Source organism: Chroicocephalus ridibundus, chromosome 14 (assembly GCF_963924245.1).
Source record: "Chroicocephalus ridibundus chromosome 14, bChrRid1.1, whole genome shotgun sequence".
In the NCBI taxonomy this organism is placed as follows: Eukaryota; Metazoa; Chordata; class Aves; order Charadriiformes; family Laridae; genus Chroicocephalus; species Chroicocephalus ridibundus.
In genome coordinates, this window is record NC_086297.1 from 6,061,677 (window position 1) to 6,084,554 (window position 22,878).

At 38.2% G+C, this 22,878-nt stretch overlaps 1 protein-coding gene across 7 annotated transcripts in view; it reads right to left on the minus strand.

The window, feature by feature from the left end:
* Window positions 1–105: 105 nt before the first annotated feature.
* Window positions 106–22,878, minus strand: part of TOM1L1 (target of myb1 like 1 membrane trafficking protein) — a 37,081-nt gene continuing 14,308 nt past the window's right edge. For 6 of the 7 annotated variants that reach the window (XM_063351660.1, XM_063351661.1, XM_063351662.1 and 3 more), the window contains 13 exons: window positions 22,057–22,135; window positions 15,942–16,091; window positions 15,393–15,512; window positions 13,759–13,866; window positions 12,958–13,074; window positions 9,365–9,498; window positions 7,332–7,392; window positions 5,864–5,981; window positions 4,942–5,029; window positions 4,375–4,435; window positions 3,451–3,538; window positions 3,101–3,173; window positions 106–2,136 (listed from right to left, as the gene is read on the minus strand). In XM_063351660.1, the coding sequence (XP_063207730.1) occupies window positions 2,073–2,136; window positions 3,101–3,173; window positions 3,451–3,538; window positions 4,375–4,435; window positions 4,942–5,029; window positions 5,864–5,981; window positions 7,332–7,392; window positions 9,365–9,498; window positions 12,958–13,074; window positions 13,759–13,866; window positions 15,393–15,512; window positions 15,942–16,091; window positions 22,057–22,135 (1,261 nt within the window). In that variant the 3' untranslated portion in view covers window positions 106–2,072. The remainder of the gene's footprint in view (window positions 2,137–3,100; window positions 3,174–3,450; window positions 3,539–4,374; window positions 4,436–4,941; window positions 5,030–5,863; window positions 5,982–7,331; window positions 7,393–9,364; window positions 9,499–12,957; window positions 13,075–13,758; window positions 13,867–15,392; window positions 15,513–15,941; window positions 16,092–22,056; window positions 22,136–22,878) is intronic. The other variant, XM_063351658.1, reaches the window with a different exon arrangement.

Here is a 22,878-nt window from a genome sequence, read left to right on the forward strand (position 1 = left end):
GATGACATTCATATCAGGTCTTCACTATGTATTTATATTAAAGTTTTAAAATTTTTAATTCTTTCATCTCTCTAATGCATTTTACCCAGCAGAACATGTGGAGCCCACACAAGTGAGATAAAGCTTGCTGCTATCTTCATGCAAATGTATGATCTTTAATTCCAGTAACGCTTCAGAAAAAAAATTAATAAAAATATCAAGACAAATCTTTGAATCCAGGCTAGGAAAAAAAAAATTCTTACCTGGGCTGTCTTTAGTCCATTGTCTTTTTGAAAGTTGAAGTGATTATGACAGTTGTCCACACATTGTTTTATTGCGGCCACGTTCTTCAGAAGAAAAGGAATATCCCCTTGGCAAACACCAGTTTCATAAAAACGGTTCCCCCCCCCCGACTTTGAAGGCCTAAATTTGCACAGATACTGAGCACGTTCCAAATATAAAACAAGCTCTAACCTCAGTAATTAGCCAGTTCCCTTTCATCTGTCTGTGATCATTTTGCTTCTTTAATATGGAAAAGTTCAGTTAGCAATCATCCATTATGGATTACCATACTGAAATAGCGCATTTTAATTTGTTACACTTCAGTGTGCAAGGGTTTTACCAATACAACTAAGCTGCAGGGAAAAATCAATCCACCTCAAATCCTATTTTCAGCAGTTTTCTCAGGCTGCTGGCCAGACCATTGCAAATAATACAAGAAAAAGAATAATAAAGTAGCTTACCTTTTCATCTCTGCTTCCAAACCCCCCCGAACTTCTTCAAGGTTGTTTTTGATGGAAGTAAGGGGTTCTAATGGTCCTACAGCAAACTGCAAAATTGCTAACTATGCAATGAAACACCACAAATTCACACTAAAATACTTCTGATACTGTCTACATTTAGTATTTCACGGAATACGCGTGTCATCTGGTAAAAACTCAGAAACGATGATGTTAATGTCTCAGTAAGCATTTACTTTTATTTGGAATTTTATGCTACAAAAATTGCAAAACTGACTGAGAACTTCTTATCCCTTAAACAGTTAACATAACGAACATTTATAATGCAGTATTTCACAAAGTTAGCTTATGAGCTATGAACATGAACTAAGTTCTCAAATTTTATATCAATTATAAATTCAGAGAACTGTATCTGTTAAAGTGCACGCTTTACATTCAGCATTAAAATAGATAAGGCACTTCACTTATTAAAAGATAAAACTGTTATTAACAGGGTTAAACAACTTGACTAAAATAAATGTGTAACTATTGTTCATCTGCATTGTAGATGATTATTTTTTCCTTCACCAGAACAGCAGTCTCTGCAGGGCAGGAACATTGAAAGAAATGATTGATCCCCCTCCAATATTTACTGCGTAAATAAAAGCAGCAACAACAACAACATAGGAACAAGCAGGGTTTTTTCCTGTTCTGTTAATCATGGATGACGGCACCTCATGTCCCAGCACAGCTTCTTAGCAAGACAAAAATCCAACTATATTGTAGGCTTTTAGGAAGAAAACAAAATCTGTATTCAGAATATGAATGTAGGAAAGTATCACTGCATGTCCCCAGACAGCTATCAAGAGGCCCAATTTTAGAAAAGTCCTACATATCAAACCCCCTTTATAAATTTCTAGGGAGATCAGCAGACAGCAATGAGGCCAAAATAGAAACTGGATTCTGCAGTTTCTGTAAACAATAACGTTTTGTTTTGTTTGCTGCATAAAGCGGTAAAACAATGCAAAGGAACAGTTAACTTGAAAGAAAAGCTTTCCTCAATACTTGCAAGCGTCCTTTTTGTTTACATGTGTTGTGTGTCAAGTGTTATTTCATACGCAGGTGAATTTGGAAATCATATTTTAAAGGCCTCAAAAATACTTCAAAAATAATCATGCAAGTCACCTTGAAGAACACACAGTTGAACATTTAGGACAAATTATCAAGTGTAGATCCAAGTAACTGTTCAACTTCCACACAGTTTAGTATTCCAATACATACAAAACCTGTTCTGTTATTCACTTGTACGTTACAAGAAGCGCTGCACGGGAGCAGCATCAAAGAATAACGTGTGTTCAGTAAAAGACTCCACCTTCAGCATTCTGTATCCTTTTTAACTTCTGTCTTCAGCACGACATCAATTTCTTCATAAATAGCTCTGAAAGAGGGGAACAGGGCAACACCTACATCACAGCAGTTTCATTTTGACAAAACGCACTAACGAAGTCCTGCCCAAGCATAAACTGCCAGGAGTTCATAGTGTTTGCCAAATGGAGTAGCATCAGCTGCAGGATGCCCAAGTTTCCATGGTAACAAAGAGCCAATCCCGCGGGGCGCCTGTGATTATACATTTAACGAGACACCTCTGGACATTGTCAATTTTGACAAAATGGATTTGGGAACAGGACTGCAAAATGCAAGTGGCAAGCATACCACATGGCATGCAGTTACTGCGCTAGTTAAAAAAAAAATAAAAAAAAAACCTTGTTGAGATTTTTCTACCTCAGAATTTGACAGTTCCTGGGAAATAAGTTTTGTGTAGATGGCTCAATTTTTTTTTGCAATTTACTGGTAGAGAGTTCTGCCATCCGTTTAGTTTCATATTAGTTTTCTGACTATTTGGCCCTCTGGAGAGTCCCAGCATCCTCCCCCCCACTTTGTAGCTCATATTCAAATTGAGGATTTTCTTGATATGCAGTAGAACAACATTCTTAAAAAACATTTCCTGTGAACAGGAATCACTTTGGTTACCTTGCTCCAGAACTACCTGTGTTGAAGCGTCAATCAGCTTCCTCCACCAGGACCCTTATTCAAGCTTTATTCATCTTCTCGTATCACTGGATAGGATTTGATTTTAGTAGATCATTTTTGACACCGAATTACTCCACCAGTTTCACAGACACCATAATGAACACACTATAGGAGTTCATTCCTTAATTCGTTATGCCAGAAGTATTGGAAGAAAACGTACAAAATGCAGTCACTCTCATTTACGTTAGTGATCCAGTTGGTCAGCTAACGCAGTTCAAATAGTGTGGTCTGTGTTCTCACTCAGAAGAAAAAGCCATCTTGCCTTCAGCACTTCAGAAAACTGTATAGTATCTATTTTAAAAGTTACTTACTCAGTGGGAGCCAAAGGATCAAATTCCATGATCTCGTAGTAATGAGGTGACTGTGACTTGTTCTTTGATGCAGCTGAAGAATAGAGAGGCAGATATAATCCAGATTTAAATGTGAATGACAAGCACGCTTACAGAATATATCTTCCTGAAAGCAGCAGACTATCTCCTATGCATCTAGTTGCTTTAAATGCTAAAATAGACAGACATGTCTAAGAGAAGCCATGAGCATATGAGATTTGGTCGATGTTTGATGCTGCTGCTAGTCTTTAACAGTCATTATGTAAAGCCCTTAAGTTCTAACAAGAAAAATATATCTCCATGAAAGTTAGGTGGTCTGCAGTATTTATTACCTGCTGGTGACAGTCCATTTAATGATGTAGTATGTCCAGTCTGCGGATTTACTGGATTCAGAGGCACCGGGCTTAAAAGAGTCGCCAACTAAGGACATCAAGCAAAACAGAGCATGAACAGATCGTTCTATGAGAACCAGTTTGACTTAACTTACATAACTGCTGACTTATCTTTAAACTCTGAGACTATAGCACGTAAATTTTAAGGTCAACAGTTACTAATCTCATTAATCTCCATTCTTCACACAAAGTTCAAACATCTTTTAGTGTTATCTATAGCACATTTGTACAATTTACTTCTGTGTAATTTGTTACACTACACAGACTCAAAGACCGCAGTATTCACAATACAGATACGTGCTTTCACTTGCCGTTTAAAACAGGGTATATGCAGGTGTGTTTGGGGCCTGCTTCTCATCTTTTCTATTTCATGCTGCCTACCACAGAATAGCACTGAAATTCATAACATTACCTTCAAAGCCCCTTCATATTCTTTGCATTCCTTCTGTTACGGGTGTTTTGCCTGCAGCACATGCCATCTGTCCTAAACTGTACCTGGTTTTTAAGTGTTTGGGCTTTTTGGTGTGTTGTTTGGTGCTTGTGGGGTTTTTTGGGGGAGATCTCAGCTTATTTCACACAGCAACAGATTAAACAGATTAAACACAACCAACAGAGTAACTGCTTTCTGCAAACTCCCCTGAGATTGTGCTGGACCCAAGAAAATATGATTTCATATTAGCAGCTGTGGTATCAAAAGAGGAAAGTTGCCCTGTTCACCAAATACAGTGTTCCCTGATGTATGGAGAAGAGCCACAGAACAGATCTTTGTATCCCATTTGGACAGTAGCCGGGATAAATCCAAACAGTTCTCATTTTGACAGTTGCCAGCAAAGAATGATTACTCTGAACATGAGTGTTACTCACATTGCAATATGAATGTCCAGCTGGGTTGCTTACACTATTGTTTTGTGCTTCAGCTGCAAATCTAGGAGAGAGTAATACATTGAAAGTAACTGAGAAACTATCAAAACTGGATATTCCAATTGTTACATTATTTTTTTACTGGTCTGTCTTTATCTTATGTCACAACTGAGAGCAGCATGGGGAGGTGGGCCACTGTCCCATTCATGTAAGAGGGAACTACAAGGACACCTCTCCTGTCTTAAACTCTTCTTATTGACCTGTACAATTCATCTGCTTCTCCCTTTCATTGCAGCATTGGCAACACTCAAGCAGAAAGTCATATATACCTCAAGTACGTTTTGACTGTTGAGATAAATTTATATCTATGACTAAACAGTGCTGCAGGAGCAGTGCATTTTTAAGCAACGTCTAGTACACAGGTAGTTTTGAGTTGTTTTACTGGACTAATGTGTAAAAGTAGGAAATCTGTGTTCTCAGAGCTTTCTATAAATTCCTTAGATGAATCAGAGTACTAATACCTCTGAAGTTCTGTTATCTGTTACCATTTTTTGGTAAGAGATTACTCACAGGAACTGCTGAGCGTTTGTAGTAGTTGCTAAATCTAGCTGTGGATAAATTGATGGATGATGCCTGTTTTTATCTGCAGATACGCAATCTGAAATTCAAAGTGATAATTAATGATCATTTAAACGTTTTTAAGCAAATGTTAGTTACTTGTACTATGAACACTGCAAGGTAAAGTTTTGTTTGGAAGGCATATAAAGAATCTGAAACAAATTGCTTTTTATCACATGAAAGGCATGAAAAGGTTTGAGATGCAATGTATTTATTTCCTTAAAACGTCAGAAAACCATCAGTAGTGCTATATATGGTAGACACCACTTAAGATCGCTTTCACTATTTCTAAAAGATTAAAATGGAATTACAGGCATTTATACCCAGGTGGAAATTCTCACCTTTAACTTCTGTATACAGACTCCCCTAGGAGGAGCTTCTGCAAACAGTAATTCAGGGTACCAAAAGTTAGTAGCTCACTCCTCTGACAATGAAAGAAGTCTAAAGTTAGAGGAGATAAATACCTTTCTCAAGGTGAACTGTTTCTAACACCAAGTGCCTCCTGAAAAAACTCAGGACATCAAGAGGGTATCAGAAAAGCATCTCTCTCTCTTTCTTTCTTCCAAGCCTACAGAGCTGTTTTACAGACTTCATTGTAATAGAAACCAGAGCATGTTCTACTGTTCAAATTTATGTAATGGGAGAAAAGATTGTTGCTTCCACTGTAAAGAAAACACAGGCAATCTTATACTAGCTTACATTTTTTTCCTATGTAAACGCATCAGTTCTCCTTTTAAGGAGACTTAAGGAACATCATTAAAGTTAAGGAGTGTCTTTGTTTTCTTTCTTACAAGAAACTTCTTGATTCCTCCACTAAGCTCTTGGTTTGCTTTAGGAAGCCAGACTGCAAGGGCAATGTGCATTCATCACTTACTAAGGCCTGAAGGAGACACTGCAGAGTCAGTTTGCACCACTGTTGACACAGGAGATGGAGAATCTATGGAGAGGTCAAGTAGATCACTTGAGGGAGCAGATGGCTGTTTCCTGTACAGCTTAACATTTGAAAAGGAATAAAGTTGTTTGGAGTTTCTCGGTTGTGGTTTTTTGTTTTTTCTTTTAAAGGAACTTGTATAGTGTTAAACAAATTGCTATTTTCACAGAATATAAACTTTAAAAATCATAATATTAAAAATTGGCAAGTATGAAAGACGACCAGGATTATTTTTTTTTTTTTGTGCGTGAAAGATAGCTAATGAAATATTAAATGCTTTCCAGAAAAGATCAGTTTCAGCAAGGCTGCTTTTTCAAAAAGTTAAGGAAAACAATTCCGAAGTAGGAAACAGTGCAAACTCAGTTCTAAAAAGCAACTGTGAACTTGTTTAGATACAAGTTTCATACCAATCTTCTGATTGATCCTATACAACTATTTTTATCCTACTTATTGGTGTTATTGAGATTTGATACACGCTTAGGGAACAGATTTTTTTCAGTCCTGTTTTGATAGGAAAAGTTCAAAACCACAACAATATTTGCTAGGACACAGAAAAGGGTTCCTTCCCTTTGTTCCTCCTGTGAATATGTTAGAATTAAAAATGTAGCTAACCAAAGATTTTAATAAAACAACATGCTTGAATCATATGGGTTTGGTCACACCAGATTTAAAAAAGAAAAAGATGATGTATTTTAAACTTGGAGACTCCTGAATAATACAAAAATGCACAGACTGCACCATTTTGACTATTAACAAATCCAACCGCACATCCATCAAGCAAAAACATCCACCTACATAATCAGAATGTAGTAATAGTGGCTTTTCAAGGAGAACAAGATAGTCTTCTACGTTTTTTTAAATAATTGTCAGCTGTATTTCAGCAGTCACAATGCAGTCATTTTCATATTGAGTCCTAGATGACTCCACAATTATCAATCAATAAAGGATAGTCATTAAAGATTTGCTACAAGCCATTATTCACAATTCCAAAAAAGCTTTGACTCAGAAAAAGACATCAGTAATAGTGGATTCTGATAGCGTAATAGTATTTCAGCCTATAAATGCTTAACAGAGAGCAAATGAAAAGAAACATTATGGTTCCTCATTTTGTATATGGCAGATAATAGCGCTTAGCTGTAGAGGTAATAAACTCTCATTTGAATAGATCTCATTTTTCCTGACCAAACTTCCATTTTCAATTTTACATTATTTGTTACTTTAGTTACATGAATTTGCATGAAATTCTGCAAGTGAGACTTCAGAAAATCAGTAAGAGTAGTATCAGCCTGCTGTCTCCTGTACCGCTCAACTAGAGAATAAAATTCTGCTATTAAAAGTGTATTTTTCACAATGAACGGAAAAAGAAATGTTTACAGTCCTGCGATTCACAAGTTCATCTATAATTACTCACCTCTGTGCGTTCACGTTGTATTCTTTGATTCTCCAAAAAACGAACTCTGTTTCGAGAAAACCTGTTGAAGTTGCAGAGTTAAGTGCTCATTCTTACATTTCTGTGATGTCATTCGTAAGAATATGAAACCAGTTATAATCAAAGCTTGACTATCAAAGGATTCCAGAAGTGCCAAACAAACACTAGAGCTAGAGGAGACACAGCTAAGTGATATTCAGCATCCATAAGCCAATCCATTTCAGAAGAGCCCCAAGTGGTATGGACATGAGACTGTCTACACAACTGCACTTGCTATTCTGGGTTACTGAACTGGTGAAGCCACAAAGACAGTATATATGCAGGGAGGAACAGGAGAAAAAAAAAACCAAAAAACTTTTCCAACTGCAGAACATAAAATATTTATCTGAACTACAGGAAGAACTGAAAAGTTGTTAGAGCCACTAGAGGGAGTCATTGCTACGTACATGAGGCCGGTTTATTGCACAATGGTGATTGCTCCTGGTTTCATTTAGACTCTACATTAACAATCAGAACAGCAAATGCAGCATGACTTGTATTCAAACAATACCCATAGTCTGAAACAGATGCAGCTAGTTAAAATCGGTCTGCCCTTTACAGATCTCATTGTTCAGAGGGAGTTCCAAAGAACAAATCTTCTGCTGCAAACATTAACCCAATGTATTTCAATACCTACCAAATCTGAAGTGCAATCAGTGCCTCTGCACCCAGGGAGACTCATCCCACATAAACCATAACATTACACTGCTAAAACGCAGTAGTTTTCTGTCCAGTTTCACAACAGCCAATTAACTGCTCCTTAAATCACCAGGTGAGTCTTTCGTAAGGAATTGCTTGAATTATACCCACAAGCTACTATTGATAGTTAAGAGGTTTTTGGCCTTGCCAGTATTCAGCCGTTGTAACAAAAACGTAAGCCCGCATCTGACTTCAGTTGATTTAGAGAAGCTGAACAGAATTCTAGTTTTGCTTTACTAAAATGAAAAACCTCCTAAAGCAAGAAGTGCGCACGCTATTTTTTCAAGGCACTTACTGTAAAAAATGTCAACACTGCTGTAGACATAAGATTTAACCATAAACAAAAACTAAATGTTGTCAACATTAGAACCAAAGTTCGTGCTGTGACGCTTAGAAACACTACTGATATTTTCAGTGCAGCATTCAGAAGAGGTTTAAAAAGAAAAGATGACTATGATGAACCATTGCACTTGATGTATAATGATTTCTATAACATTTCTTAGCCATGGAGAAGATATAAACTACTTAACATGGAAGGCTATTTCCTATTAAACCAGAATACTCTACGAGAGTATACTCACTGTGATATTTTGAAGGATAATACTCAAATTTTGAGTTTAAAGTTAATTTCAGTTTTGCTAGCATCTAGTAATGCCACCAATGACATAATAGATGCAAACACAGAATGTCAACACAAGCACTGCGGTGCTTCCATGTGTGAAAGAAGGAAACATTTTGTGCTGTAAGACAAGTAGAACAGCGTGTTTCAATACAGTTGAGAAAAGCAAGTGACTCTCTTTAGCATGCAATGAAGCAGAATGCCATTCCATGGCCAATTTCTGCAGTAAAACTGTCAAAGTTGTTCAGAAAGGAGAACTAGTGTTCTTTTCTGGAAGTGTATACGCTTAACAGAGATAAGGACCATCACCAGTACCAAAAGGTTTGTAGCAGACTGATGACAAATTCTCTGTGCAGTACCAAAAAGGAACATCAACTTCCAAAATAATTTTTGTTTGTGTGCATCCATCTGATTTCCTGCCTGTGCTGTTAACTTGTTTTACCCCAGTATAATGGTTTTCTAACCACCTTTATAAGCTGTTCCTGAAGTGTTTAGGAGAAGACAAATACACAATTTTCTCTTTTTGCAATCACGTTTCTTTTCTGGATTTAAGGATAAAATCTGTCTCCTTGTTGAAGATCAACATTAGACATAGAGCATTAAGTACCCTTACTCAGTTAGGATACCAAAAATGTGAGGAGAGAAGCCCTGTACTTACCTTTCATGTCCCAGAAGGACATTATTTAGATCTTCATTTACTTGTATTAATTCAACTATCACATCTTCATTCTCCACTGTCACCAACAACTCCATGATCCTCTCCTGCATCATCCGACAGGTCTTATACAGTTTCTGCCAAAGGCAGGGGAAGAAAAAAAAAAGAATCGTAACTGTGGTCTCCCAATTTGTCAGTTCTGGAGAAAAACGATAAGACACTTGAGCACTGCAGACTCACAGGTAACATTCCTTAATTTACACAAACCACACACATACCAAACATTGCAAATAGCATAATTTTCATGTCTTTGATCTCTGCAAGGCAGGGTGACAGCTACTATCATCACAGCCAGCACTCCTACCTAATCCCTACCTCTTGACCCACCTTTATTTCTAGAGATATATCTATCTCTAAAGTCAAAATTACAAATTGCAAAATAACAACGACTCCTCTGGGCGATGCAGAGCAAATTTGATTTGATCCTGTTTGAAGCCGATTAAACTCAGCAGGATACTTCACATGGATGTAATGAATGTGATCCTGTTAAACATCTGCTTGAAGAAAAAACAATAGTCCAAAGGGCAGAAGTGCTCTGTGACACAAGTCTCTAGCTCTAAGTATTGCTCTAAGTGGGGAAGTTTGGATGCACTTAACCTATGCACTTTCTGAGAAACTAACACAAACCTAGCAGAATCAGTTGATAGGAGAATTATGAGAGTTTATTGAGCAGATTTTTGCATTATTGCCAGTTGAAATGCAAGATAGTTTATTTATATTCCTCTCTACTGCAGATTTTGCATGTTCAAAGAAACAAATTCTTTAGCAACAGGAACCTCAACTCAGCCAACATTTTATTCCCCCCCACAGTGCATTTGCAAATGCTGGCAGGCTCCACTTAAGGAGGAAACAAAAAAAAAAAAGGGCGGGGGGGAAATTACTCTATCTGCACACTGCTATTCAGAAATTGCTCTGGTATTACTTTCAAAATGATCTGATTTTTCATCAAAAAACATATACTTCATGTAAATAAATGATTTTATTTCTGTAAAAAGAAGTTTTGCACTCCTTTGCCAAATCTGCACAAGGATTACAGAGCATTGTACCTTCCAGTACTCAATCTTCATAGCCCAGGATAAAACACAGAAAAACGTATTCAGTTTAATGTCTGTAATGAAATTTAAAACCTCTCCAACTCCACGCTTTACTACCTGATATACATTTAAAAAAAAACGTGTATTTCTTATGACTCCATTATACAGACAGACTAGCTCCTTTGTACAGATTAATATTCACTAGAGAAGAAAATTGAGACACTCATTTCAAGCGTGGATTTGGTAGGCTTTGCTCCTATCCACAACGATGCCTATGGTCTTATGTTTTGAAACCTGGAGTTCTACAATGATGGACAACCAGTTGGTACAGTAATCATCAGTGATTCCAATGAATTTGTGCTAATTCTTACCAGCTGATGATCTGGACGCAAATTCCTGCATGTCCATCAAGCATGCCTATTCATTATCCAGTACAAAAGTTTGTTACTCTTCTTGTCTCATACTGAGCTTTAGCTATTCTTTAACTTATGTTACTGGTCTGCACAATATTTCAAGTCAGATCTGCGATCTTAAGCCTTGCCCAGAACAGGGTGGAGAAAGGGAGGAGCCTAGCCACTAATGACACTATAGAACTGAAAATATGTTGTTTTACTGTAGCAGTTTACCCTGCTACAGCTTTTATTGAGAGACTCCAGACAATCAGAAGGACTGAAATTAATGTCTCCAAGTCACTCAAAGCCTAAACGAGCACCTCTTTTTAGTAAAGGACTGTTCTTTGACAACAAAAGCCTAATCCAAGCAATCCAAGTAGAGCTACAAACAAAAGGGAACATTAAACATTGTTAATGAACAGGCTAGCCATGCTTGATGCTTTATACCACTCAGTGCACAGGGGAAAAGAAGAGAAAGAACAACAGTGAAATTAACATAGAAGAAATGAGTTTTTAGTCACTTGCCCACAAATGGGAACTCCACACCCTGTTCTCAAATTTTTGCCAACAATTTTATTACTGGGAGTGTCAATAAGAATTCACTGGTTTACCGTGGGCAACCTTATCCGTGCGTTCACATGCATAAGGGCTATGGTAGGAGACAGGAAATGAAAGACATACTTTTCCTGTTTCACAACCAGAAACACTTACCTTGTCATGGACTGGACAGAGGTTGCCAAGTATGTTAAACCAGTGTACTGGCAACCTCCCTGTTGGCAGCACCACCACAGAGGTAAAGTACTGTGCATAGAACAGCCATAGATTAGCTGGTGGCACCCATTGCTGGAACAACCTATACTCAATCCTTTAGTGCAGGCAAGGCAAGCCCTCTGCACTCTACTGCAACAGCTACTTGCCCATGTTTTAAAGCCTACTCTGGCTCAGACCCTCCTTCGCCAGCCCTTCCTCCTTGGACTTGTAGCTCCACAAATCTCTGCAAGGGAAACACTGTTGGGGATGTGAGCAATTTCCAGGGGAACAAAAAATACTGAGAGATTGAGCCCATCTCCTGTCTGGTTTCCCCAGACCAGCAGCACTGCCTGTCATTAAAGATGAGAGATAGTGGCAAACTGCTGCTACCTCTCCATATCTCACCTCCAGTTGCAAACCAATCCATAAACGGACACAGCTGAACAGCATGACCTTGAAGGCAAACCAAGAGCACCCAATAAGGGTTCCTTGCAAAGGAAAAATTCTCCACTGGGCAAAAGTAGCACACCAATCACTTCTCCAACACATTCAATGCTGACAAATTACCAAAAATGCTTCCTCGTAATAGAAGTTCAGAGGTAAGTTTAGAAACAGAAGGGTGCAACAGAAGCTTTTTAAATTCTTGCAGACAGTATGAAATACAAAAACGTCCAGGGACAGGTTGCTATTGAAATGCTAAAGTAATACTGCATTTTTAATTTCTAAAATAGAAAATACAGCATGAGCAAGTAGAAGAAATGACATCACAGAAAGAATAACATCTACATGTTCACTGTCAAACCTAAACTGGACTATTGCAATACACTTCCTTCAGGCTACACTTTAAGAGCACGTGGATTCATCTACAGCACAGCTCCCAATCTTTGAGGTCACGCATATAAACCCAATGTTTCATATTCTTCACTGGCCTTCAGTCTGCCTTTAAGGTACCGGTAATAATAAAAAGAGCACTGAAAACTCCAGGACGGATATGAGAGACAGACTGTGTCATCATCTATTTTCCCACAAGCCAACTGCGTTCAACTGGAATGTTCTCGGGGCTGTTTGACAAAACACGCTTAACAGAGAACACTTCATTATGAAATTCCTTTGCCCTTGGAATTCCCTAGAGCTTAAATTTGCATTGCAAGCTGTATTGTCCTTTCTTGACTATCTAGATGTCAAGGGAAGGTGAAGAAGACAAGAGAAAGCAGAGCAAAAGCAGAGACTGAAACCTGCTGTTGGATTCTATGTGGCAATCTGAATCCAGACCAGACGTTACAAGAAAGGACTCAACATGTTTTAAAATCAACTTTGACCAAATCAAAACAATAGCCCCTACCAATGAATTATCACATACCTGTAAAAGATTCATATCATCTGGATTTTCAGATCCAGGAACATTTTCTTTTAATATTGATGACATGACTCTCACGTTCATTTTTGCCATATCCAGTTCACTGTACAGTTTCCCAATCTGTTGAGTTCAACATGAGAGAATATTGTGTAGGTGAACAGAGTGAGCAGAGCAATTCTTACCCCTAATATGTAGTTTCTTTATTATTAGGTGTAATATGGGCCAAATTAGCATTATTTTACTCTGGTGACATGCCACGAAAAGGAAGGAGTTAGCTCAGCTTTTGTATGTGCAATCAAACTAAAATACAAATCTGATAGTACTACTCATTTTTCTTACAGTTAATCCCTCTCACTAATGTTGCTGTTACTTTTCTTAGTTACCTACAGGCCAAGCAGGAATGGAAGTGAACTGTCCTTTCCTTTCTTCTTTTTAGAATAATCTCTTCACACAACTCTTATGCAAAAGTAAGTTTGGCTTCCTCACTTATCTTTGAGGTAACTTTTATCAATTTGCGTAACAACATTGTCAGAGATCATTAGATATTCTCACACTTGAGTAAATGATTCCACTTTCTGGTTGGGGTACAGCCTGGCATTTATTGAACTCACTTCTGCCTACTCTGCTTTGGCACATCACCATATAAAACATCTTCAGGAGAACAAGCCTAAAACCAGAAATATAGAACTATGCCACTTGAACTGATGCTCCCTTCCCATGGTCTATGCACCCAGGTTGTTGAAATCACAGGCTACTAGTACATTTCACATGGACCCGCCCCCCTCTAAACCTGTAGTACTGCACCTGCTCAGGAGTCAACAATAATGTTGGTCCTGTGGGAAGAGGCAGTAAAGAACGTTTTGCAGGAGTAGCAGAAGATGGTGATGGCTTGGTAGACGGCTGAGATGAAGTCTGTGGAGAGACAAAAGAACACAGCTTGAGCTACAAAACATCTTTTTCAGACTAAACAACTGGGCATCAGCCTTTTCATAATCAATGCTCCCAGGGAATTTGTCGAGCAAGGTCTATTTTCAAGAATAAATCTAATGGCTACTTCGTAATGAAATGAGGTTTGGAATTCAGATATCTTTTAAATGGGTTTGCAAGTAAATTCCACAGGATGAAGCAGGAATGGCTAAGAACAGGCTAGCTTCTTGAGCTCTTAAGCCATTTAATAGCCAAGAGTCCTTCCCAAACTGCCACGGCAACTTTACAAAGGATAGTTTAGAATGCGATCATACTTGGAACCAGTGGGGGGGTTAAGTCTAGGGCTCTACAGATGATCAACTACGAAGGCCTTCTGGGACGAAAAGCTAGAACACTTTCACTTCACTTGCACTGCATTTGAACTGACTGCTATAAAAAAAAAAAAATCCAAATCCAAACCCCAACCTACACAAGACTACACACTTCAAGTCCTTCACTTCCTAGAGACAGAGCTAAAAATTGTGTTCAGGTCTGCTGTTGCCGAGATAAGCAGAAAGTTTGCCACTGATTTTAACTGGCAGATACACACGGTAGACAGAATTGTGTCTACTGTACTTGGTGAGAAAAAGGAAATATTGTCTATTCAGAGCATTCTCCATACAGCTTGTTCAAAAAACCTTTGAATACATAAGCTTTTGCGCACTCCACTATTCAATCATCAAATCAAACTCAGGATAAACCTGAGCCATTCCTGTCTGCACTGACTGCAGACATTTAATTCTGTAATTGCAAGGTTCCACACAGTGGTGGATGGCTTTCACACTTCCCAAAACTCTTGTGAAAACTTTTCTCATAGGGCAAAAAATTCTGGAAAGAACAGCCTTAAAACATGCACTGTATTTTCAGCTGACGTCCAATGCTCATGGCATGCTTAATGTCCTAGATGCTACACAATGATACCTATGACATACGCTTAAATAACATTTATTGTGTACAGGCTGTGCAAACAGCTGGAGACATATATAGACAATAATATTTTCTTAAAGATTCCTACCTCTCTTGGTTTAAAGACAGATAATACTCATATTCTGAACAGTATGTGTTTTCATTAAAATCTTTCTCATTTTACTTGAGGCTTTCAGAAGTTGATGCATTTGGAGCGCTCTACTCTCACTCATTTTGAGGTAAAACAGCATGCCCAAATCCTTTACACACTTTGAAAGCCTCAAGAGAGAGATACTTCCTTTTTGAGAACATATCCACTAATCTGTGGTTTGAAAGAAAATAAACTATTATATAGGCCAGGTTTCTGTGTTATCTTGGCTCTTATAATTGAAACCAATTCCTGATCATATGCTTAAGTAGGTTGGTCACATTCTGCCCTGGAGCATTCAAATAAAAAAAAACAAACCCCTAAACAAATGCACCTTCATTGTCTACAGAACTCATACAATTAACACATCCCATTTCTGATTTACAATAGTTAATGAAATATCCTTGTGTATCCCCACCTTAGGTCCCCCTCTGCTGGTGTCAGAAGATGGAAATTCCACTCCTTTCTTGAGCAATTCTAGATAAACTTCTTTTACTTCGCTCACATCCACCATTCCTTGGAAACCTCGGGCCCATGTCTAGTTTTGAAATAACAGGAACAGTAACAGTCACAAAAATGGACAGTCGGTGGATCAGACAAGCGCTTCTAAAACATGTGGTCCTAAAGACAGGTCATTCCGTCCATCCACTCCAGCTAACTCCATTCAAAGGAGCAGGAACCACGAAAGCTCCAAAGTTACCTCTCATCCTGCTTGCTAAGTGCAACCACAGAGGGAGGTAAGACCATACACAGACCGTAAGGGGAATATAAAAGGTGGAAGTTGACAGTTTTCCAGTTCCCTCTCTTTGTCTTCCAGTCTGTGCTATTCCTGCATGAAGCAGGAGCAGCAAGAATAAAGTCTGCTTTAGGAAGAGGTTCCGATAAGTATGTTACAGGAATAGGCTGCATCATTAAATGCTTACCGCATAGCAGAGACATAAACATCTACTGTTTGCTCTGGACTTACCATGATAAAGGTCAAGATTTTCTCCTGCATGTCAATTGGCAGGTTGTATCTTGGATTCAGTAGTTTCACCAGCTTGTCTTTACAGAAATCTTTCTTCACAACGAAAGATTGGAATCTTGGGCCACAGTTCTCTATGCACATGTCAAGCAGCTGCGCACACAAAAAGCTTCTGTTACACAGATACTAGGGAAAAAAACACAACTTAACTGCTTTTGTTTCCTTTTGTTCCAAGGTGTTATGGGGAAGAGTACGAATGGATATGAACAGATTATGGCCAGCAATCTCACCAGAACGTCTGATAAGGTTACTACAGGGAAACAGTAGCTCACTGTGCACACTGTTATACCTATGCAATACAAAATGAGATGTGTTAGCCAGAGTTAAACTATTTTTAACAGAGAAGTATGGTCACACTTGTTTCCATGTCATAGCAGTTACTGAACATACGGTACCTTAACAGCATGAAAGCCGCCCATAGCTTAAAAAACGACTTGTACAGATTCAGTAATAGAATTAATTCACTGCCTAGCACATAGATATCCTAGTCTGACAGATTCTGAAGAGCTCTACAAGAGAGGAAATAAGATTACTAAATGCCTTTCTTGTAATCTGTCCTGTAAGCCAGAGACTAATGAAAAAATAGAAAAGAACAAATTCAACAACTTGGACTACAATTTCTTCACACGTTTTAAAGGTCACATTGATTTGGAACAGAAAAGTTGAATTGTTCCAATTGTCAGATTCATCTTCACAAAAGAAGCCTACTTCCAAAACTCTGCTTGGAATGCTCAGTGTAGGATCTGTGCAAGCAACATGTCTGCCCTATCAAATATAGCAGTATGTGATAATAACATAATACTTCTCCCTTGTACACCTGGAGGTAGCTGATTACAATTCCCATTTTACAGAAGAGATATCAAAAGCAGTCGCTGCGTCCCAGTCACCCGAAATCAGGTTAATGCAAGTCTTAACAGGAAACTACGGTTAGTCAAATCAGGTGCAGAATCAGGAACAGAACTCATCTTGCCTGGCTCAAATCAGGAGATCAATGACAGGACTATGATGCCCCACGTAAAGAAAAATGTGCTCTTGTGCTTTTTGCTCTTCTACCGTACCTTTATTTTCTCCTCTCTATTTAAGAGGGAACATGGAAAGGTGAAAGCAAAGTGTAAAAATTAACAAAAGTTTCCAAAATTTCATGTGTTTTGAGACAAAACTTCCCCTGAATCACATAACAGACAGGATATATTCTCAAAAGGATACACAGATTTTAAAGGACACTATTGTAATCTTGATAAAAGTAGGTTAAATATACTTTCCTATTCAGAGCAGACTATATTTGACTAAGTTGAAATAATTTTAGTAACTCATGTTCTAGCCTCAGGACTTGGGGATTTTTTTCCCAGTGTGATCAGGAACTTATGGGAGATGTTTGAAACCAGAAGAAAACATATTGCTGAAATGAAAACAGGGTAGAACAAAGAGACACTGGCAGACTGCTGTGCAAAAAACTAACTGAGAGATAATTACAAAAAAATCTTGGCTCGAATCATTATTTTTCATTTGAAAGAGTACATGAAACATATGCTAATAAACCAAATAATTTGCCTGTGCACTACTTCAAAGATGGTCTGTGTAAAAAATTTTCAACCCAGTGCATGGGAAATTTGGTATGCTACTCCCTATTATTAATTCTCTACTTAAGGGACTGCGTATTTATGCTCTGAATGAAAGTACTGAACTAATAGGCTAGATCCTCCACTCAATTACGCCAGTACGCACCACTCAGAGTGAAACTAAGCTGGTGTAAGAAAAAGAAGAATTTGATTCAATTATTTTTAACTGGACCATTCATGAACAAGCCACTTTCATGCTAATAACATCTTTCATTAGAATTTCAATATAGTTATTTATTGTTGCAAATAGGACTTCACCTTCCCAAGCAGTTCCATTGGAATGAATAGATCCAAGGTGGCCAAATCAACCACTGCTCCACATAGCACAATGGAATCTCAATAGAAACTTTTTAATAACAGAACAGGCAAATTAACTTCAAGCAAACCATTAAACTTCCTGTAAATGATAGGCAGGACCTGAGAACTGCTGGAATTGACAGAGCTGCTATGTTCCTGGCTAGCTGATACCAGACATCCAGTTGAAAAGAGATGTGCACTGAGCAAAAAGGAGGGCAAATTGCAGAATCAAAGCTCTCTGGATCATGTGACAGCAATACAAAATGAAAACAATAAAATGCATCCGAACAGAGGTGAAGACAAACTGTAAGGCAGACACAAAAAAGGCAGACGTTCATGGGGATAACAGAGAGTCAGCTACATTCCCTGTCAGTAAGAGGCCACACTCAAGAGTTCAGTAGGACTATCTACTCATCTAAAGCAGACAGGTATGGTCCACCAAACTGTGACGGATACTTCTCAGACCTAAGGTGAATGCAAGAAAACACAGATAAACAGTTTGCTGCTTTGTCTTTCTGACTCAAAGGGAACAAGTCATTAATCTATCTCCAGGATTACACTCTACTAAACATATACTGATGTCTACCCAGTAGAGTTTTAGAACACCAAGGCACTATTTCCAAGTGCCAGTATTTAAAAGGAACCTATACGAGCAGCTTTTTCAGCTCCCATTCATCATTTATAGTGTGGTGGCTATGTAGACTTTACCAAGATTCTGCATTTCAAAATTAGTACTTTTTCAGAAGTCTTGAATTTTTCAAATTATATATTTTTTATATATATATATATGTATATATATAAGATATTGAAATATGGATTTCTTTTACTCCCACTCAATGCTCCTTTCCTTTTCCTCTTTGCCTATATATATCATAAATTGTAAAAAAATTGACTAGGACTTTTTTGATTGAGGAGCTGGAGGGCTCCCTCACATTTTTAAGATCCTCTGCTTTGTGAAATGTTAACTTAAAGGAAAATATGAAGGTCACATTTGCCATGCTAATTTATTATTTTTTTACATCTGAAAACTTACAGAATATTAAAAAGAAAACCAGAAAAAAGCCTAAGGTAAAAAAAAAACAAACTCCAAGATTTAAACCTATCCAATGACTTCTTTTAAAATATTTTCCAACAACGTAATGAAAAAATGAAACAATAATTCCATCTTAAATTTCTGCCCACTGCTTTGTATGTAAGAGCGTGTGTGTGCATGGACACAGGTACAGAGAGACACATTCAATAAACTACTTCCCCATGTGCTGTTCAGTTCCTAAGACCTTACAGGGATCAGAACTGGGGAACTGCAGTTAAGTGTTTTACAAAACCAAGACAACTGAACAGGTATCTCAGCATTCACTTCGTAAACAGAGTTTAGTATCTGAAGTCTATTAGTAATAAGGAGTCAATTAACACGCACTTTTTTGAGTTCCTGCTCAGAAGTTCTAATCTCTTCACTCTGATAGCAAAATCACCACTATCAAGCCTGATCTCTTGGCTTTATCAAAGACTGTGCATGAAACAACTTCATGGCCTGATATGCATACACCTCAATCCACATGACTTCACAAGCAACAGGTAACGTCGCTAGATCAGAGTACATGAAGTCAAGCCGCAACCAACACACTATAAAGCTGGCACTCACCCTTCTTCCTCCAAGTAAATAAACATGCATCTATGAGCCAGAAAGGAAGACGCTGTTGAGATATAACACGTCTTGATGACAGAATCAGAGATAACATGTGCAGTTGTGCTACTTCAGATAAAGACTTTCACATTTTCCTCTATGTGTATTCTCTGGGAATAAGCTCCTTAAGCAGTTTCATTAGAAAGATTAAATTCTAGAATTTCAAGGTGGAGTAAATAAAAATGGATAAAAGTACGTTTCAAAAGAAAAGTGATTTGTAGATCTGTTGCCTTCTTAGTTGTTTCTAATGTAGGTAGGAGAGACAAACTGATGTGGAGTCTCAAAAGCAGGAGGACCACAATTACTGTAGGACACACAGTAAGTAAACTCAGAGTTCATCAAAGAGTCCTTACTTTTCTAGAAATTTGGGAGAAAAACAATTTTTAAGAGATAAGAGCTGCATGGGGGGAGGCTTGTGTTTTAGGAATTGAAAATTATTTCTGTTTTTCCATTTGTAATGATTTGCTGTTCCAATGTAAACATTTCAAAATGGGAAACCGGAACGACTTCATTGAGGCAATCAAGAACCCAAACCAGCAGATACAGCACATAGAAAGACTGATTTAGGAACAAAGGAGTTAAAAGTCATACACGGCCAGCAATGAGGTCCTCAAAGCAAAGGTTTCACACATGTTAAACTGATGGCAGTACCGGAAGAAAACCAGAAAAAGGAAAGGAGCCGGGGCAGAGGTAGAGGCAAGGATGGAAGATTTTTACATATGAACAGAAGCAGGAAGAGAGTTACAGGAAAGGCTGGCACTTATTAAAAACACCCCAAAACAACAACAACAAAAAGATAAAGGAACTCAGGGAGAAAAAACCTGCAGTCAGAAAACAGAAGCTGTGCCAAAAGGATGTGATTGCCTGGCAGGCACAGTTACATGCGTACGTGTGAGTAGGTGAGAACAGACATGGAGAAAGGGGCCTGGAATGGTAAAGATACCGTGAGAAGGTGTTGAACTACAAGCACAACTGAAACGTGGTACAATCTCCATCTGCGAGCAAATACAACGAGCTTCCAGGTCAATGTGATAAAGTTCTTCCATGGATACACCTGAAACAAGACCCTTCTCCCACTTTTATGTTCTTAAGAGCTAAGCTATAATGTCACCTTGGGTGTATCTGCAGAGTAAATATCCAAAGAAAGGCTCCTAAATCTAAGCACTAGGTTATCATAACTACAGTTGACTGTGTCAGATACTCAGAGAAGGATCTAGGTGCACAAAGACTGTAGGAGAAAGAAAGCAGATCTGATACAGGGATTGCAATTACAGTGGAAACCGAGTGTTTCTGTTATGCAAACACATACAACACACAAAAAGGTGACTCATAAGACAGTGGAGAAGGAAGCCAGGAAAGAAGTGCGGAAATGGAACGAGGTGAAGGTATACATCGGTATGTTTAACACATCTATCTGCATCTCTAACTTGTCAGGAGACACTTGGGCAATTGCTAAGTGACCTACAATTTGACACTATCAACCACCCATCTTCCTTAATCACTTCTCAGCACATATTGATATAGATAATGATTTTGCACAACAAATACCAAACCCATGAGCAATAGTACTCAGTGTAATGCAGACAGGCCTCTCCAACCTCAAAAAAGGAAATGGTGAAGAAAATACTTCTAGACAAATAATGACAGACACAAATCCCCAACAACTTAAAATACAAATGGTATGATTCTCCTCATAGTTGCGCTATTGTTAGTCAAGAGTAATTCAATCTGTGAACTCTGGACTTTTGACAGTGTTAGGAACTTCCTGCTATTACCTACATTATTGGTGTAGTGGAGAACAGAGAACTACGTTAACATACTTCAGTAAACCTTAAATTGACTGAAATCACATCACTTCCCCAAACTCCGGGATAGTTCAGAAACACTGTCAGATTCTGGAGGCCAGATTATCTCAAACAAAGATATTCCCAGCCACTCCAACCTTTAGTCATAACATCTGAATCTTATGTGGCTTATCCTGTGTCTTGCTGCCTTGCTTAACTTGCCATTGTTACCCTTTCATTCAAGTTTCTCATTTATACACGATAACACACATTCCACCCTGCTGCATACCAAGCTTAGTTTAACTAAGATCAGTACCACAAGGTAACAGAATGGTCAAATGTAGCTTTTATGTAATATCCCAACCTCCATATCTTTCACAAACAGGTGGGGCACTCATGGAAGTACAATCACTGGAGTAAATAACAACTATACTACTTTTACGTAGTACAAGTTTAAAAAAAAACCTAAATCGCAACAATAAATTTAAGAATTCGCATCATCCAGGACTCTCCAGAACACCAGCAGACCACCTGATCTACACTGTGGTAGTGCTGTACACACAAAGATAGAAAACATCCCGGAGAGTTGTGTCAGTGATAATTTGCATGCCACCTTATCGTTTAAAATGTTTTCCTTCTCAGTGTCTAATTAATATAAATATAGCTGTACTTACGGACAGGGTAAGCCTGATCTCCTTGTGGTTACAGTTTTTTGAAAGCTTTTTCTTTAGCGCTTTAACTGCATCTTTAGGCCTGTGACAAGAAATTAAGTAGAAAAAGTTACCAGTGAAGTCAGACTGTTTTTCTAGTTTGTAACTTCATCCAAGAGCCAAAAAAACCAGCCTGAGATATGGGGCCATATTCATCTCTGTATTTACACCCACATAGAACGAGAGCAATTGCCCATTGATTTCAGCAAAATCACTTAAGCATTGAGTTGGAGTGGTGAATCAGGTTTGCTACTGCAGACTGTGCGTTACTCCAGAGACTTGTGCAGAGAAATAAAGTTACGCTCCTCTGCAAAGTCTCCTCCAAAATTATATTATTTCACTGTTGTACAATAGATTTACTTATCTAGCTTTTATTGCTATGAAAGGGTGTATCAATTGCCAGCTGCATCAAGAGTTGACTGGTACCTACTTTTCATGTATGATGCAATTAAAAAATATTCTCCTGGGAGAGCTGTCAGGAGTTGGGGTGTCTTGGCTAACTTCCAATCTTATAATTGCAGGATGCTTTTAACTCATCTGAATAATTACCACGTACAGGTGGACAACACATTCCACCCCAGAGATAGTGGCATTTCTAGCACAGTCATTTTGATTTCTATAAATACACCCCCTATCTTTTAACTATCTATGTAGGAGGAAAAGGGTGGAAGATGGCATCAAGCTTATCACACGTGGAAAACAGTTTTGCCTGATTAATATGGGCTATCATACAATTACAATTGTATGTGTACAATTATTAAAGCCAGCTCAATGCTCATGATCAAC